This window comes from Lagopus leucura, unplaced genomic scaffold, assembly GCF_019238085.1.
Source record: "Lagopus leucura isolate 7727_CA_CO unplaced genomic scaffold, USGS_WTPT01 Super-Scaffold_100001, whole genome shotgun sequence".
Classification (NCBI taxonomy): domain Eukaryota; kingdom Metazoa; phylum Chordata; class Aves; order Galliformes; family Phasianidae; genus Lagopus; species Lagopus leucura.
Window position 1 is genome coordinate 99,007,325 of NW_024962262.1, and position 19,899 is coordinate 99,027,223.

Here is a 19,899-nt window from a genome sequence, read left to right on the forward strand (position 1 = left end):
AAAAAAGGCCTTTTTTTCTGTCTTTAGTGATTTAAATTGATGCACAGAGAAGTACCATGAGTGCCAGAGCTGACACGGGAGAGAGCAGGACCATGTGCTTGGCAGAAGGCAGTAATAACGAACGAAGGAAGTTTTACCTACTGCTCCCTTTAGGATGCTACTTCCAGTTCATTTTCATGGAGGCTGCCTCAGGAAGTTCTTCAAAGCAAGAAGCCAGATGAATTAAAGCTAATCTCCTATCTTGTTGCTATTTAGTTTATCTGTTTCTTACTGTTGCTTGCATATACTTACTTACTACACCCTGATAAATTTCTGAGCCTAATACTTTCATATACTTTGTTACGACTTTTCTGAATATCTGAAAGTCCAACCCATGTTGTGGATGCCCCATCCCTGGAGGCATTCAAGGCCAGGCTGGATGTGGCTCTGGGCAGCCTGGTCTGCTGGTTGGCAACCCTGTACATAGCAGGGGGGTTGAAACTAGATGATCTTTGTGATCCTTTTCAACCCAGGCCATTCTATGAATCTGTCATTTTTGTAATCTGTCTTGGTGAAAGGCATGATGTACCAGGTCTTTTCAATCTAGGTTATGAAAGGGAATTACTGCTTCTTTCCAGCCTGAGGTTTAACCAGCAGCACTGGGTTAAGCCCATTGTACTCTAAGTGTAATCACGATCTCTAAGGCTTGATATTTTTGAGAAAAGGTTTTTTTTTTTTTTTCATAAAATGAAGGAAAAAAACAAACAAACATTGTCACTTGATAATGTGGACCAGAGCTGGGAAATCTAAAAAATAATGAGTGTACTTCTGCTAGTATACACATAAGAAATGCTTTACATTGTATAAACTAATGATGTCCCTGCTTAGAGTATCTTTTTGCTACCACCTGTGGAAGGTTCACTCTTCTACATCCTTAACCATGCTGTCTTCTATCTGCTTTGGATATGCTTTAGTCTAGTAATTTAAGTCATGTGGTCTTTGAACTGCTATGCATCTAAAATACCATAATTTTTTTTTTTTTTTTTTTTTTTTTTTGTGTATGTGTGTTGGTTTTTCAGTTTTTATCAGCTTGATTCACCTCACTACATAAATGGTTAATCACTGAAGTCAGCACAAGGTGGGAGTTGGATTGTAGCTTCAGGCAGCAAAGGAAGAGGAAAATCTCTTTCTGTACGAGGGAATAATTTAACTTAAGCTGTAACAGGAATCTGTATCTTCACCATTTTAGATGCTAAGTCTTACCTTCAGTAAATAGTACACTCTGGTACACTCCACTTTTTTTTCTACATCTACAACTGAACAGGTTGTTAATGCTACTATGCCTTTGATGTACTTTTGAATACATGTTTGTATGTATACATACACATAAATAGTCCTTAAATTCACTGATGTCTTGCTATTGTTATGTGAGGTTAAATCATGAACGTGATGACGAGTGCAGGCTCAGAATGTAATTCTCAAGCTTCTGCTTGCACGATTGGGCTTTGTTGCCTTAGTTGAAGTTCCTTGTATTTTTGCTGAGAAGATTAGGTGAAAACATCATATTTTCAGCTGGGCTTTTTGTCTCTCTCCAATTTATAGGAGGGAGAGGAGGTTCTTTGATATCTGTATACCTGGTGTGAGACTAAGAAACTGTGGTTCAAATGGTGGTTGACCAGTTTATTACAAATCTTAATCAGGGAGATGGGGGAGGGGAGAAGAGCGGTAGAAAAGATAGGAAATAGAAGCAAGGAGTCTTTGTAGGAAGCAAGAGATAGTCACCACCATGGATCCAGCATGGTTTGTAGTTCAGTCATTGATCTTCGGTAGTGGTGAGTCGTCGGGAATCATTGTTCTCTTGATGATGACGACGACTTTTCAGTGGTAGTACCAAATTATAAATAAGTCCAAAGTGGTCGAGTCAGCTCTCCTTGGAGTGCAGCTTCTGGCTCTGGGATCTCAGCAGAAACTCCTTTGTTCCCATCCTCCAGGCCTTGCCAGCAGATAAGAGGGATGCCCACCTGCATCCTGTTTTTTGCAGGACACAATGGTATCATTCCCCAGTTTTCCCATACTGAGCTGAAGCTATTTAGTCATGGGCCTGATCTTCTACCAGTAAACACTCCTGAACACTCTTTTCCAGAGACAAGCAGCTCTGGAGGAAGGTGCTTTCCAAGTGTCCTCAAAGTGATGTTGATTGTCACACAGTAGCACCCATCGCTTGCCTCCTCAATAAATCAGTTAGAGCCTTATCGTAAGAAATACCTCAGGGAGCTTGTTTGAGCCAAAAAAAAAAATAAAGAAGGATTCTCACAGCTTTTCAGCCTTTTTTTGTGCAGGAGTGAATAAAAGAAGTGAACTTTAAGAAGAAGACAAAGGTACCGATGGCCTATAGCCACTTGGTTTCTGTTTAAGGAATGCCAAAAGAAGATGGGATTCTAGTGCTAGCAAGCTTGTTTTGTTTTGTTTTGTTTTTAATTTTCTGCTGTAATACTTCAGGGCAGGTAGCTCTTGCAAACAAAGTGAATGATTTCACATCAAATACAGGCAGTGTTATTGCAATTTACAGGGAAAGGAATTCAGTAGGCTGTTGATGAAATGTTGAAAGACTTGAGTTTTGCAAATGATGTGGTATAAAGGCAGTTCTAGATAATAAGGATATGTTGCACAGATTGTGATCTGGTGCCATTTTTAAATCCTAAAATCATTCTCATTGTAAAAGATAGAGGAATAAGCCATAACCCTGACTGACCAAGTCCCAGCACTAAACCACTTCCCTGGCAGCCTCTTCTAATACCTGCCCACCCACCCTCTCTGTGAAGAAAACCTTCCTGATGCCTAACCTAAACCTCCCCTGGCAAAACTTGAGATAGTGGCCAACGTTACTTTGTGCATCCATTTGAAGTTTAGATGACAAGTTTTCCCATTCCCATTTTGTGCCTCCCTTGTTTGTATTCAGGAAGGTTCAGAATCACTCCCGTTGGCTCAACCCTATCATCTTCCTGAGGACAATTATTCATTTCATTAGAGTTAAATATTATAAAGCTAGGTTTGAAGTTTGCAAGTGACCACTGGAAGGAGGCAGTGGAGCATAGTGGCTCTTAAAAGCCTGTCATATTTAAAAGTGAAGTACTCTGTAAAACGTCGAACATGAATACAAGGAAGACAGAAAGTGAACAGGGAAAGTTAATGGCGAATTACTTGAATTAACTAATCAAGTAATAGGCCATTGCCTAATACTCCAAAATTCATATTCTGGACAAAATAAAAAATATTAAAACATGAAACTGAAATTTTCTCACATCTGTAAGTACGCTCAAGACCTGTGTCTTGGGCATTTCATTCAGCCTTATGTATGATTTCTGTTTTGCAACCTGTTCCCTGCATTTCTTTATCCAACAGATTTTATTATCTTGTGTAACTGTGCACCTTTATTTCCAGCAGATTTTTCAAAAAACAAACGTTATTACAGAAGGACTGTAGCACCATATACATCTGTGTTCTTCATATATCCATCATACTGAATTGTATTCATGTAATTCCAATACAACATTTTCCCCAGTAGTCTTTTAATCAAGGCCATGTTTCGATTTAGAAACTGGGTGTTCCAGAGCATTGTCCTGCCTAGTGTGCTTTGTTATGGATGCTGCAGGTGCATATTGCATAGTGCTTTATCTTGGCCATTGCTTTTCTTTTCTTTTGTTTTTTTTTCTTCCCAGATAGTGTCCCTTCAAGTTCATACATTAAAGGCATTACAGATGTTATTATGAAACAGATGCACGTTCATTAAAACCTTGTTAGGAGATGTTATCATATTTCTTTGCCCATGTAATTAATTCAAGTTTGACTTCAGCGCTCCGATGGGATGTAAAATCACTGCTTAAGAAGACAGTGGTAAAATCCTTTGCTTTTGTATTTTATAACTGTATTCTTGTGGTATTGGATTACTGTTTGCGAGATGGATCCTGTCCTGGCTAATAAGAGACAGCAAGGAGTTGGGCTTGTGCTGCAGCCTGGGACTATTTGTGGTAGGGTGCCAATATGTCAGCTTCTCCTAGAGAAACTGTGCTAGATTTTGGCCTTGACAAGGATGTTCTTTGGCTCTCTTTCTTTTATTTTTTTCCTTAAAGCTGACACTAGTCATATTTTTTTCCACCCAAAGGCTCATCTTCTTGAAGGGAAGTTTGATGGGAGAGTGATTTGTGGTGTTTCCAGTATGCGTGTATTTCCATATATCTGTGCCTGGCAGAAAACCAGTGTTACATGCAAGATATACCCAGTATGGTGAGAGGATAAAGGGGATTTGAATGTGACTAGGAACTCCAGTAAGGGAGAATAAATAATTGTATGCAAACTCCTGGCGCTGTTGATGAAGAGTTTTGAATCCTAGCACATGATACTAAGAAAATTTATTAAATCTCTTCCATGTCCCTCACTACAAGAAAGACTCTGAGGCTCTGGAACGTGTCCAGAGAAGGGCAACAAAACTGGTGAGGGACTGGAGCACAAATCCTATGAGGAGCGGCTGAGGGAGCTGGGATTGTTCAGTCTGGAGAAGAGGAGGCTCAGGGGAGACCTCATTGCACTCTACAACTTCCTGAAGGGAGGCTGTGATGAGGAGGGGTTTGGCCTCTTCTCCAAGGCAACAAACAGGACCCGAGGAAATGGCCACAAGTTGTACCAGAGGAGGTTTAGGTTAGACATAAGGAAGAACTATTTCTCTCAGAGAGTGGTCAGGCACTGGAATGGCTGCCCAGGGAGGTGGTGGAGACATCACCCCTGGCATTTGGATGAGGAGCTACGAGATACAGTTCAGTGCTTGTGGTAGCAATGGTGATGGGAGGATGGTAGGACTAAATGATCTTGCAGGTCCTTTCCAATCTTATGATTCTATGGTTCTATGATTTTAAGATTCTACATACTCTCACAGAAGATTTTTTTTTTTATTAGTGTCTTGTGGGTCTGAATATAAACTTATAAGGCATAATTCAGGAAATTGTATCCTAGATTTGTTTGGAGAATGTCTGCAGAATTCTACAGCTGTCTAATCAATGACATTGGTGCAGAAAAAATGCTTTCCATCAGTTCTCAGGTGACATATCTACAGTGAGACGTGCTTGCTTAGAATTACAGAGTTCATAGAGATTTGTTTGTTTGCTTCTGGGATCAACACTTAGAAATGTCTCAACTTCCAAAGTTTGTCTTTTTAATTTATTTCTGTGTTGCCAGGTGTGACTTCAAGTCAATCTTAATAGTTTAGGCACAGTGCAACACTCTGAGTAAGTAGAGTTATTCAACTTGAACGAATAAAGCTTCTGGCTAGATTCTGCGTTGACACAGTTTTATGGTGTCTAAATGTTGCTGACAGATTCAGTCAAAACCAAGGCTTAGCTGTAAGGGATTGTAAAATTGTTGAAAATACTAACAGAATGAGAGATTTTTCAGGGATGTATTCGCATGGACTGTATTCACATGGACTCTGGTTTCTTTATGCAAGAGTTTTCAGTCTTGTATGACTAATTTATACTGGACCATCCTTTGTTGCTAACACTTTTATCTTTACCCAGTTTAGCACAAAGCTCCATTAAAAATGACCTTTGTGAGGCTGTAGCCATTATGCGTGAGGCATGCAGAAGAAGGCTGACTTGAGAAATACTTGCTTCATAGCTAATTCATGCTGGGATAAACATAATTACATTTCCTTGAAGGGAAGTTGGAGCTGGACATCCAGGCACTGTTTTCTATAAGCACTTCTGCCTGCCAACAAACAGACAACAGATTTTGTTCAGTTCCTTTCAATTTGAGCACTATGAATAATATTTGGCCTTAAGACAGAGAAAGAGAGAGCTGAGGCGGGGAAGTGTTTTAACAGAAAGAAATAAGAATGTCCTTTGTATTCAAGAGATGAAACCAACAAACCGCAGTGCAAGGCTGAATTGCTTTGTAGTTGTGCTGGCTGTAACCCTTGAGAGGAATGCAGGGGAGGGTTAAAGAGAAGTAAAGCTTCAATGACTAATGGTGTTTAAGGTTTCTGAGGGGGAAGCGTTTTTCGTATGAAAGATAAAATCCAAGTGGGTTACTGTGCTAAGTGATAACAAAGCTTTGAGCAGTCTTACCTGATGGAAGTGAGTCATCAGCTGGGGGGTAAACATATAGAGCTTGATAATTTCAGGGGGTGTATTAGCGTGGGGAGTACAGAAAAGTACTGTAAAAATACTGTTTGTCAAAAAAGATATTACGGGTTTTATGATAACGGTGGATAAAAAACAGGACACCCATCCAAATCCTTCCTTCTGCTGTCTTTTCCCACTTTTCTCTATTTAAGACTCGAGTGCTGGGGAGGGACATGCTCAGTGTGGGAAAAATCTAACAATCTCTCAGTGAGATTGGCAGAATTTAACTATTTTTGACATTAGCTCACAGATAAAAATTACTTAGCAATGAAGAACAAACAACTTCATATGTGTTATGTTGGGCTTTTTTTTTTTTTTTTTTTTTTTTTTGTAACTTTTTGAGGAACCTTTTGCTTAACCATAAGAAATGGTTATTCATACCCTGAAGCAGAATAAGTTATTGAAATAGACCAGTCAAAAGTTTATTTGATGTTCACTGGAGGTGCAAACCTCTGCATGTTTCCAAAGCATTTATAATACTCATGCTTACCTTGAACCTCCCATATATATGTGGATTGAGTGGAGGGAAATTCTTTTATTGGCTAGAGATAGGCTTGAAATAGCAGCGGGAAAACGCACAAAACCTTGTGAAATGCCAGTAAACCTTTGCCTTGTACTATATGAAGAGTTGCTTCCCTTTGTTACATCCACTTGTTACATCCACTCTTGTGGGCTGTCTTAAGGCCTGTCTTCTTGTAGCCTTTTTCTGCTTCTACCAAGGTAAAAGTTTCATCACTGAGGAAGCTGTCTGCTGGAGCTCAGATTCAGGACAGCTTTCTTGTTTCAGCTCTGAGTAGAACTGCAACTGTCTGAATGTTAAGGTAGCAGTTTGTGTGCTATTGCTTTCCACCATTTTGTTATGAATTTGAGGTACCAGTTCCTAATTCTACAATTGTTGCATTGACATTATTAACATCTAAGGATGGAAAGTGCCACATCCTTTTCCTAGCTGTAGAAAAGATACATAAAACTAGTCTTCTGACTTCAGAAGTTAAGTGCCTTTTTTGTTTTGTTTTGTTACAGGATACATGAAGGTCAAGCTCTGAAGCTGCTATGACTGACCCAGACGTCCTCACTGAGGTCCCTGCAGCTCTCAAGCGCCTCGCCAAGTATGTTGTGCGTGGCTTTTATGGCATCGAGCATGCTTTGGCCCTGGACATTCTCATCCGAAACCCCTGTGTGAAGGAAGAGGACATGTTAGAGCTCCTTAAATTTGATCGGAAGCAGTTGCGCTCTGTACTCAACACCCTTAAGGGTGACAAGTTCATCAAATGCAGGATGAGGGTAGAGACAGCTGCAGATGGAAAAACCACTCGCCATAACTACTACTTCATCAACTACCGCCTGCTGGTGAATGTGGTGAAGTACAAGCTGGACCACATGAGGAGGAGGATCGAGACGGATGAGAGAGACTCCACCAATCGCGCCTCTTTTAAATGCCCCATTTGCTTCAGTACTTTCACAGACTTGGAGGCCAAACAGCTGTTTGACCCCAGGGCAGGTAAGAGCATGGGGAGCAGTGCTCTGGCTTTCTCATTTGCGAGTGCTGGGTTAAAGAAAGGGTGTCTTAGAGTGGTTCTCTCAAGCCTGGTGGGAGGTGGGAGCACTCTGTTTCTGCAGAGATAAACATGTGACTACAAAAATACTGTATGCTATTGCTGTGATCTAAAGAGTCATACTTTGCTGCCCTGCTGGTAGTTTTGGTAATGGATAGTGTAGTTCTTATGTTATCTGTACAGGCAAATAGTAATTCTGGTAAAATGCTTGTAAATAGATATACTTGAGTTATAAGAAGCGGAGAAATGGAGGTCTCATCCCCGTCAAATTCAAGAATGAAAAAGGCAGTCTGTCCTTTTTGGTGGCTTTTTGATACAAGCTGATCTTGTGGTTAAACTGTCACTTACTTCTTGACTTCTTGTTTGCAGAGAGGACATATAAATTGCTGACTTTATATGAAAATTTATAATGTAGATATGGGCATGCAGGGAGTAAACTCTTACTGTTTAATTTTCTTCTAGCCATTTCATTATACTGCATGACCTAGTTTCCCTAGTGTAAAGCATTCTCACAAAAGTTAAAAGGAATTAATTACAGACTTGTCTGTGGTTGGGAATAAACAACCTTTTTTTTTTTGTCCCAAGTCTGTGTCTCAGTGGAGATGTGTATCTGTCTCATGCATATAAAATCAGTCATTGCAAGGTGTCACTGCTGGCGCAGTCCAAATGCTTTGAGTCTGAATCTGTGCCTGTGAGGGAAGAAACACCTGCGCCTGATGAGATCCTATTTTACTTCTCTAATCTGGGATTATTTTGAGGTGAAGGCAGGGAGCAGAGGTTGGGCATCAGGCCTCTACCCTCTGAACTAGTTTCCTTACTCTTTAATCTTTTCATTTGAATTCTTTGCCCTGTGTGCGTTTTCTTAAGTAAAAACGACTGCTTTCTAACAGGGATTTGTGTTATCCACATGCATTTTCTGTCCTCTGGGATTTCATATCAGAAAAGAACTGAGACTCTTAGGTCTCCCAGAGAGAACTCTGAACAAGGTGTGCAGGGGGACCAGGTTTTATTGTATAGTGAATAGCCACCCTTTTCCAAGGATGCCTTATCAGTGCTGTGCATTCACCTCTCCCACTTACTGAAACTCCTGGCAGCAGAAGGGCTGAAGGGCAGCTGAAAGCCCTGGGTATTTCAGTCACGGTTGACCTGAGCTGCTCCTGGACAGCAGCTGCATTGATAAAATATTGTAAGTCAAAAAGCAGGGCTAGAGAGGTCTATGGAGCAGACAGAGCATGGAAAGCATCTTCTATGCTAGTAGCTATATTTAATGGCAATTTGCTGTTAAAAGGCATCTTGTTCTATTGTCTGCTTCTTCAGTGTCCTTGTCATGCAGAACTGGAGACAGTTCAGATTTCTTGACTTTCCATTTGCTTCTTTCTTCTTTTCTGGTTAAAAATCAAATGCAAACTGACCCAATTGTTCTAGAATGAAAGTAGGATTAGAAGAACAGGCTCTCTCTTTTCCCATTCCTTGTTAGTGATGGTAAGAAGGTTTCTAATGTCTGTCTGTGCTTGTGATCACTCTATCGCAGTCACAAAGTTGTAACTGTAGCATCTCTGTCAGCCTCCCAGCTTCACCCATTGTCTGTTTCATGTAGACTGCAGGCCCTCTTGCTTCACATCTGCTCTACTTCCTTTGTGGATAATGTTGGCAAAAGCTGAGGTGTTTATTTTTTTCAATACAAATTGTGATTATTGTTGTTTGGAGGCTGGGAAAGTGTTTGCCAAGAGAAACTAAATGATGGTGACAAGGAAACACAGAGGTGTACTGTCATGCTTTGATTGCTGTTCAGTTTTATTTGAAAAATACTTTTGAGCAGACACCAAGTTTGCTTTTGTCATCGTAGTGTTCATGTATCTTAACTAAAAGATTCTCTGTGTTTGTGAAGCCTGGCTGAAAACTGAATTAATTGTTGTGAAAACAGTGGGGGGAAAAAAACTACCTGTAACGTGCCTTGAACAAGGGACAGAAAGTTGGTTTATTATACTCTGTGAACGTGGGTCAGGCTGCTTTTTTTTCTTTTTGAAGGCTTTTTTTTTTTCTTTCAGGGAAAAGGATGTACAGAAGGCAGTCTTCCCTAGTCATGTTGCCTGCATCCTTTATGAGGAATTGCAGAGCTGTACCTCTGTTGGAATTTTGTGTTCTCTGTGCCTTGATGTTGAGGGCTTATTTTGAAGCTCTTGAAGCTCTTGCTGTCTTTTTCTTGTATTTCCCTTTGCTTTCTTGGAACTCCAAGTTAAAAGCTTTGAGCCTTGTTAACCTTCTAGGTCAAATGATATAGGCAATGCAAAATAAGTTTGCATTACCATTCCAAATGTACCTGGAGAATTGATAGTAACAGAAAACCATATTAAGAGCTTTCATTTGGATAAGCTGCTCTCTTTTTGCAGGTAGATTTGGTGTTACTGTAGAGGCGTGCAGTGATAGTTTAAAAGTTGCAGTTGTCTTTCCAGGCTTTTGAACACGGAGGTGATATCTTAGATTCCTACAGAAGAGAGTCTTTTTGAGCATGCAAGTTCACACTTGTTTCACTCAGCTAATTGCAACAGAAAATATGTAGTAAGAACTTGAATTCATGAGGTTTCAGGTTTGCATTCTGCCCATTGGCCTGACTGCTTTTGATAGGAATTGCTGCAGTCTGGCTTGCTGCATGGTGCTGACAGTTCTTATCCACTTTCAATGTTTTGAGAACTACAGCAAGGAAAACACAAATGCTGTATGAATAAAGTCTGTCTTTGAGCCTTTTTTCATTCGAGGTGACTGAGAAAGGAAAAACACTGTAATGTTCCAAAGAGATCCTGTTATAAACACTTGAAAACTGATCATTGCTTTACCTTTGTGCTGTGATCTGCTGTCTGACCTGCGCTCTGATCTTTCATCGCTTTGTTCTGCATGCATGCTAGCAATTGTCTGCCATAGCCTTTGTGAGGAAGCCTCATGCAGGCAGAAAGCTGCAGCCATTCCCTTAAACAAGGTAAGGACTGTCTCTTGAGGCAGAGCTGTACAAGAAAAGGTTTAATTGAGTAACACTAAGAGAAGTCAGGTGTTAAGTTGCGTACTGTGAATAACGCTGCTGAACTGTCTGCTTCCAGACCTGGGCTTTCAATGAACACTGACATAAGGGACTCTGGTTTTTCAAGTGTTTTACCTTCATATGGGATGTTACCTCATCTGGCTCATTCAGAGACCTTTGGGAAGATTGCTGTTTCCTGTGGTTTTAAAAGTAGAAACTATAGAAGCTTTTAATTCCTGGAACTATAGAGCAGTCTAAGCAATTAGGTAGTAATTTGTGGATTGGCTTACAAATATGTGTATGTAAATCTCAGAAGTTTACATATGTGCTAGTATGGTCTCTGTAGGGTGAGAGGTGGACCCAAGAGCTGCATTATCTCACCCAGTAGAGGGAGCTGTCTTCTTTTCTCTATGCATACTGGCTTAGGCTGGTTGATTTGTTGAATGTCATCAAAATGGAAATTATTTTCGTGGATATGTGTTCTGTAGCATGATTAAGTGGGTCTGGTTGGGGAAGGTCTCTGATGTATCGTGTTCTCAAACTCTATCATATTTGTAAATCTAGACTAGCGTTGGATTTGACTGTCAAACCTCAAGGTCAGTTTGAAAGAAATGATGTGACTAGAAACTGCAATTGGGAGAGTGGGGCTGAAGTGGAGGAGTGAGAGAAACTAGATCCTGCAGTGCCTTACACTGGCTAGTATTAAGCCCAGGATTTCCTTGTGTATTCTAAATACCAAACTGTGTCAGCATATCTACCAGGGTAGTAAGTAAATTTGATTTTTGAAAGAAAATAAATGCTAAATAAAGTAACTTTTCTGTTCACTTCTATGTTTGCAATCTAATTTTTTTACAGGCTTGTTTTCTTTCACTTCTCTTATTCTAAAACATAATGTTAACAGCAAATGTACTTGCAGTTGTCTCTTACCTACATCCATATGTTGTGTCCTCACTGTAACATTTGGTTAGGTAAGATGTGAATAATAATGGAAATAAGAGGATGAGTGGGTAATGTGAATTAGGAAGATGATGCTGTTGGGATGTTCTTAATTGTGGTTGTAATTACTAGAGTCTTTTGTTACTGGATATTGCAGCAGCTGACTACTTATGTCTACCTTGCCTTCCCATGGTTTGGTCCTGGTTTGATGAATAGCTATTACAATCTGACTGCTCCTGGAGATGCACTGTGCTGGTAGCATGCTGTTCATGAGACTTATTAGGTGTGCTGTTAGGAAGAATAGTTAAAGGTGGCAGCCTCAGTTTTCTAGAAGGGGAAATAACACCTTGAACTTCATCCCCCCTCTCCTTTTACTGTCACTCGTTACATGCATTCCTGTTATAAAGTACACTTATGTTCAGATGCTGCTTTTCTGTACCTGGCACAAAGCATCTTATATCACACTCACGCATCATTTCTTCAGGTGAGCTTTTACATGATTTGGGCCCTGTTATTAAGATTAGAAGCTTGACCAGTCTTTGATTTTTGCCTTATCTGGTGCCTTTTCTTCTGGGCATTCACTTCCTCACTTCATCCTCAGCAAGCTATTAAAACACAACCACTTTATTGTTCTGGATTTCTGCTTACTCAGGCAAGTTCTTCAAATCTTCCTCATCCAATTCAAATGACTTCTGAGTCTGTCTTATCTATTTTGTTGTTTTTCCTACGCTCCCTCTTCTGCTTGTTTTTCTTTGCCTTGCCTTTTCTTCTGGAGCTCTCCTGTCCATCTCTGGTACATCTCTTTGATTTCTCTCCCTTTCAGCCATTAGAAAAAAAATCACGTTGAGCTTTCATTCTATGCATTCATGCTATATATTCAATCTGATTTGTTTTTGCTTCATTGATTCTTGTCCTTTACTTTGGACAATTTTTTCAGAATAGGCATCCTAGATAGCTCTGTCTACCATATACTGCTGTCTGTGTGTTCTATGATACTCCTACCACAGCAGTTGACAGCCTTACCAGCCAAAAGTAGGACTTAAAAAGTCTGTGTGTGAATTGGCAGACCAGAAACTTTCCCTGAAAAAGAAAGGATTCAGAGCAATTCAGTTTTGAACAACCTTGAATTTCTGTGAGATTTCTTTCATTGTCTTTGTTGTTAGTTTTCCAACTGCTTGCAAATGAATCGCAGCGTGATTTTTCTTGACTTTTCAGGCACATTTTGTTTGTCTGCCCTGCCACACAAAGCTTTTGGCACACACCAGCAAAAGGAAACTATCCATATTCTGCTTAGTTTCATTGTTGCTATTCAAATTTCTGGCAAAAGCTGCAAGAATACTCCCATCAGCTTTGCTGTGCTCCAGTGTGATAAGGCCTGGAGCTACAGGAAAGGAAAAACTGAAGAGAAACATCAAAATTAATGCATGTTTTTATGAAAGTAAGCATGTTTTAAGAAAGTAAGGCTCTTCAGAAAGCCTTACAAGGAATACGTAGGTTCTATCTATAACCTGAAGGGAATGAGTTGAAGCTGGATGCTGTTTCTGAAAGGAACCTTTTTATCTCACATAGGTTATTCGACTTGGGAGAGAAATAGGTGGCAGTAATGTTAGAGACTCCAGGATTGCAAAGGCTTCTTTCCAGGCAAAATCCAAAACTCAGTGCTGTTGTCTGTGGAGTGCTGGTTGGTCCCTTCCCTGTACTCCAGATTGTTCTCTGGCTGGTGTGCCTCTACTTTTATTTTTTTTAATCTGAAAAATGCAAGCCTTTACTTACAGTAGGATTGGTAGGATTTTTGTCTGCAAAGGACATCTTATTATTAGAAGCCCAGGCAATATTTGGCCTTCAAGTAAGGGTTATCGCTTTCACTTTTACTTTGGCTTTGCAAATTGAAATAGATAACAATAAGATCTCTAGACCTGTGAACGTTGCAAAAGCATTTGTAGTGATATGCTGAAAGCTGGACTGCACCATTTCTCTCTTTTACTCTGATATCTTGCTGTTCTTTTGATACTGCGTGCTCAGCAATACCATCTGCTAAGTGTCGTCCTTTTAGTCATGGACTTCTGCTTGTAAGTCAGATTAGGAGCACATCTGGAATCCTTTTATTTGTGGGACAGTGCTTTTACTAGCGCACTGAGAAGAATAAGTGATAGAACTCCTCTAGATAATACCAAGTGGTTCCAAAGTGCTTTAAAAAAAAAAAAAAACAAACAGATTAATGCTGCTTTTCTGTAATGCACTTTAAATTTGGTAGATATCTTTTGAATTTTTTGATATTTGCTATTTATACTGTGTCCAAGAAATAATTACAGTGGAGTAACAGTAAAAAGTCATTGGCATCTGTGTGAATCATTCATGAGTCTGTAAGTCATATGATATTGGGAAGTAGGTGGTAATGGGGCTTTACCATGAAATGCTTCATTTCGTAGATTTCTCCAGCTTTAAAACTGTAGAATCATGAAGTTTGGAAAAGACCTCTAATCATCTAGTTTAACTGTTTACCCATCCCCACCATGCCCATTAAACCATGTTCCCACGTGCCATATCTGCACATTTCTTGAACACCTTCAGGGATGCTGTCTCCACCACTTGCCTGGGCAGCTTGTTCCAATGCTTGCACACTCCTTCAGGGTAGAAATCTTTACCTAACATCCAACCTGAATGTCCCGTGGTTATCCTCAGGATATCCTCACAGAGGTGTGGAATGCAGAATAGATAAGGATCCTGCTTAAACAAAAGCCTTCCATGTTATCCAGCGTGTGCCCTTCCAGTTCAACTTGCAGGGAAAAAACCCCTATGATTACAGATTGAGTAGGTAGATGATATTAGGGAAATCTTTAATGTGTGTTAAATGTGAGACCAAAAAATACTTTAAAAGAACTATTTTTAACAGTTTAAAAGCTAATATTAAAAAGTTTCTTCAAATCTGTCAGAAATAGGGATGATGATACAACAGTAGAATTGAAGGGGAAAGAGGTCAAAGAAAAAATGCTGAGATGATTTTCATCAGCTTTGCCCATGGGATGGAAAATATCTTAAAAAGGAACTGTTTGCACTTTCTAGAATAGTGAAATAGCAAAAAAGCTTTGCTCGTTTGGCATTCCTTCAAGAGGAAGTATTTTTCTTGAGGTTTTGGGGGGCTTTTTTTTGTTTGTATTTTTTTGTTTGGTTTTGAGCTTTCTGGATGCACCTCTTGGATGCACCAGCACTGCCTCAGGCTTCTCTGGGAGACAAAGAAACTATTTGCCCATCTGACAGTGCATTCTGAAGGGGTCTTTTGGAGCCTTGAACAAAATATGATAGAAACAAACAGAATCATTAAGATTGGAAAAGTCTGCTAGGATTACTTTGTCCAACCATCAACCCAGCCCCAACATGCCCACTAAGCCGTGCCCCTCAGCGCCACATCTGCATGGTTCTGTCTCTGGGGACAGTGACTCCATCCCGTTCCAATTGATGGCACTCGGTTGCACAAACCTATGAAGGGGATGTCAGAAAAAAAGTATGATTGGGTAAAAAGATGTCTAAAAATGGAGAAAACATGGTAAATGCTAAGAAGTCTAATCTGGGGCAAAGGAAAGGTGAGATATGACTCCCATTGCTTTTATTAAAAGGGGGAATGGACTGGGTGATTCCTGAGCGTTTCTGACCTGACAGAACCATTACTAAGCTGCACACAAATATTAGGAGACAAGTGAAAGCTGCCTATGGTGATTTCCTGAAGCCAGTTCCATAGTTAGAATCGTTCTGATTAATTTGTTTTCAGTCTGGAGACGTAAGGAGAGCCTTATAATCTCTCTTTTATTTATTTTTTTTAATGAAAAGTAGATCCTCTGTTGACAGAAATGTGTAGCATCTTGCATTTTGCTTCAAGTTCAGTTCATTCTTGTTAAAGGAAAGTGACTTCAGAATATAACTTTCAGTATGTATAGTATATAGACTCTTCTTTGATCTTTTGTTTCAATGTCTGAAATGGGGAATAATTGAAGGAAAAACATTTATGCTGAAGAAGAATGAAATCCTTGCCCTTGAGGGGAGGGAGGAGAGGCCTTCTGTCAGTCTGGTGAAGTGCTTTTAGGTTGTCTTAGTTTTGGGAGGGAGATGTGTTTGTTTTGGGTTTTTTTTGGGGGGGGGAAGGGGAACTATTTTTTGCTTCTTATACTTCAAAACATGATTTTTTTTTTTTTTTTTTGTCATGTGGTGAAAAGAAGGTCAGAGTTGGGCCCTGTTGTCACTCAGTTCTGTGCTTGAGGATGAGCATTTGAACCTTCATCTGTGAGCTACCCTTTTCCACTAATCTGTTATACTTTCTGAAAAATTAATGACATCCCCTCTGGCAACATTCAATCAGTTCTTTCTATTATCATGTCAGTTCAGACTCGTTTCCAGCTTACCAAGAAATATCAGTTGTATGAGTGATGAAAAACATGGGGTTTCTATAGTGATCTGATCAATTGTGCAGCAGGGTTGCCAATGATAATACAGCTTCCCTGAGCCAATTTCCAAAGCAGCTGAGGATTGTGAAGCTGAAGTTTCTTGCAGTAGCATGCCAGGTGACACTGTGGCAGGTGTCCTGATAAAATGCCTGGTATCTGGCAGTAATGCCATCTCCATACATGCCAAACATGTACTTCTTGCACTTGCAGTCCACATGTGTCCTGCCAGCTCACAAAATCTGCTTCCTCTCATTTGCAAGAATGAGCACTGTTTATCTCCCAGCTCGATTAGCCTTGATTCTTAACTGTGGTGTTGAGGTTACCAACAGCAATCTCAACTTATAAACAATACTGAGTTATATTTTCATTGGAAGTCGCTGGTTCCTTCTGAATTTGCTGGAAGTTCAGCATTAGTTGATGAAATCTAGTTTGTTGTCAAATAGCATAAATTTTATAGTTTGTTCCAAAATTGGGGGGGAGGGGGGAGTCATCTTTTGTCGTTATGCGGCTGCTCATAAATACCAATTTCTCACTGCAATTTTCAGTCTGGCTTTAAACATAGTGGTGATTCAATATGGCTCTCAGTAGTGACTCCAGGTGAATATCCTGCAGCATACTGGCTTTTACTTTGGAGAACTTTGTCTTGATGCACACAGTGCTTATAGTTGGCTATTGAAAGTAACTGCCCTTCTCTCTACGTCATCCATCACAGCTGTAAGGTTGAAATTGAACCTAAAGCACAAAACTGTGTTCAGAGTTTCATACAGACGCTTATTTGCTCTCTGGAACTGTCAAAGGTGGTTCAGTGTCTTCTTTTCTCTTGTCCTTTACTAGATTATTGGTTTTCCCCATTCTAATTAGAATGCTTTTTAATTAAATGATGTTCCCAGGCTCTCTAAAAAGGTGTAGAGGAAGAAGTCTTCTGTTAGTGATGTTTACTGTTAAGGTCTCAGCAGTTGACAGAAATAGTTAATATTTGAGGGGGAAAATTCAGTGTAGCCATATTGGCTATGCAGATAAGAGAATTAATGCTGGAGGTTCAAGCTTTATCATCACCTGAAGGTATCAGAAGCTGTTTTGCTTGAAAAATGTGAGATTTGGGAAGGAGGAAAGAAAAAAATGTCAGAGCTTAGGGGGTGATAAGTGCGAGACAGTATGCATTTTAGAAGATAATCAAACCATACTCCGTTCAGTGGTGCACTGAACGTGCTCTTCAGGGTGAGTAACAAGAGGCATGAAACCTGTTTGGTGAAGATTTGCATTTCAGAAGGGTTGGCAAGTCTTTTAATTCCCTCCACCAGGGATGGCCAGGAAAGGCATTTCATCAGAGCGCAGCATCCTGTCTTCAGTGATTAAAGGAGATCTCGGATGCGGAAGGAAATGGGCAGCTGCCTTGGCAGAACAGGAGAAAGCTCAATAATACAAAATAGCTCTAATAAAGCTGATCTGAGATCACGTAATGGAAGAATTTTTCCCTCTTTGCAGTCCTCCAAAGCTGTTTTATGGTTTTATTCTTAGCTTCCCGCTTGTTCCTAAGGAATTAAATGTGTCTAATATATTTCTTGGTTGTGCTTGCATGTGGGGCTAAGGCAAAGCATCTTTCCTTTATTACCTTTGCTGTTGGTCTGAATCTGTATGACCCAGTTTGCTGAGTTCAGACTGAGAAAAATCCTCTGAATGCACTTCTGTTGACAAGAAGATAACTACTTTGCTGCAAGACTGAGTATGAACTCTTGTGTCTGTATTTATGGGAATACGTATTTGAATATCATAGTTTTGTGTTGTAAAGGGATGATTAGCAACTTCTTCCAAATGCAGTGAATTATATTGAGAAGAGAGACCTCCTTTCACATTTCCATAATAATTGCACTCAGCTGGTGAAACTGATTCAAAAAGTGTTTGCTTGTCAGCCCTCAGGCCTAAGCAGCAGCACGGCCGCTACTGCAGTGAGTTGAGGACAAGGTTATAGTCTGACCGTAAAAGACAATGGCTTAGGTGATTTGTGATGCTTCACCGCTGAAATGGAGAGATGGCTGTCTGAATGGTTCTCCCTGCTTTGTGAACACCCTCTTATGAATCAATGACATTTCTTCTTGGGAATGGATTACATCAATTTTAAAAAGATCCCTATTCTGATATGAGAAGTCAGCAGAGGTTCTGTTTAAAGTGTCTGGTACGTATGTAAATACTAACTTAAAATCTTACAAATATTGCAGGGAAGCTTTAAAAAAAAAGTAAGGAGGAGAGAAAGGAAGCTATGTTCACATACTGTATTTGATGCTGTATATAAGCTAAAAATTTTGGAAGAGTTTGAGCTGGTTCTGTGTTTGGCTTGATTCTTTCAGGAGCTTCAAAGTATTTAACTTGAGGAAGTCTATTACACAGTGTTGTAACTGAACATCAGATGATGTTCAGCACAGGAACATTTCTGCTGAGGAGTGTTCAGCAGCACCCTGTCCTTCTCATTAGTTAAAGGTCTCTTGCTGCAGGTAAGTGACTTAGTGGTTCATCTGAATCTGCCTACAGCTGAAAGAAGATAGCAGATAGGAACTTTCAAGGGATGCTGCTTTCAAGGGAGGATAAAAGCTAGTCCACTCCACAGCAGTTTAATATTAACCTCCAAAATGAAATCCTGATCATGTCAATCTGTAATACATTTGGTTGTTGCAGTGTTAAGGATTTGCTGCCTTATTGACAAGACTGTCCCTGGAGTAGACTGTCATCAGCGTGGGCAACTTTGTTTGTGAAACCAGAGAAGATGTGGGTGAGGCTGAAGACCCATGTTCATATCAGTATGCAAATGGGGATTTAGGGATCCTCCTAAATGTTCCTGGGGGTGACTGTGCTATAGATACCACAGTAGAAGCTTGCAGGTTGATACAGCAGCCATGAGCTCCAGAGATCACCCTTCTATCACGTATTTTCTTGTCTGTTTGACTTAGGGTTTCCACCTTCTCTCTGAAAGGGAAATATAATCACCTTCTCTTTACACTTGCTTGATTTCTCTGATTAAATCAACAGCTTTACAAGCAGAATTTTTCCTACTGAGTTATTTTTGCTGGTTTCCAATTTTGTGCAACTTGGAAGCTCTAGATCCCACACAAATACAACTCATGCCTTAGAAATACCAACGAGCTAATCTTCAGCACTGTTGTAAAAATTTCATCTTTGTACTTCTATATTTAATAGAGAATGAAGTGTTAGTGGTACCAAGTGTGAGTATGTACTTAAGGAGATGGAAAGCAAAAGGAATTAACATGAGAGGCCTTCTATTTGAAACTCCCTGTGAGAGCTGAGAGATTTGCAATTAATGTCAGTGTGTTTGTTTATAATCAATTTGGGAAGGAGCATTAAGACTGTGCAAACTTCTCAATGTGGAGAGACAGGAATATCAGTGTTAGAAATGCCTGAGAATTCCTTTAACTAGCAGGTTTCATCTTTTCAGATTGCTGCTTGAATCTTACTTAATATGTGATACAATTTCAAATATGCATTTGCTGATTTTTTTTTTTTTTTAAGACTATATAGAACAGTTTTCTTTAATGTAATGCCATTGTTTGCATGCAGATATGAAATGCAATTTCTCATTGTCGAAACACTGATTTTTTTTTTTTTTTTTCAACTTGCGATGACTCTTCATTTAAGAACTACTATCAGCTGTGAGGCAAAATCCTTCATTTTTGTTATATGCTTTTCCTTTTCAGGTTATAGCAGTTAAAGCTTAGAATTGTTATCGTACTCAGAAGTTCTCTTGTTAGAGAATGTCACTATGGCACAGTCTTGAGCATGGGCACTCACTTTGATCT

At 39.8% G+C, this 19,899-nt stretch overlaps 1 protein-coding gene across 3 annotated transcripts in view; it reads left to right on the forward strand.

Moving 5' to 3' along the window:
• Positions 1–19,899, forward strand: part of GTF2E1 (general transcription factor IIE subunit 1) — a 51,802-nt gene that overhangs the window by 1,023 nt on the left and 30,880 nt on the right. For all 3 annotated transcript variants that reach the window (XM_042868001.1, XM_042868002.1, XM_042868003.1), the window contains exon 2: positions 7,176–7,653. In XM_042868001.1, the coding sequence (XP_042723935.1) occupies positions 7,206–7,653 (448 nt within the window). In that variant the 5' untranslated portion in view covers positions 7,176–7,205. The remainder of the gene's footprint in view (positions 1–7,175; positions 7,654–19,899) is intronic.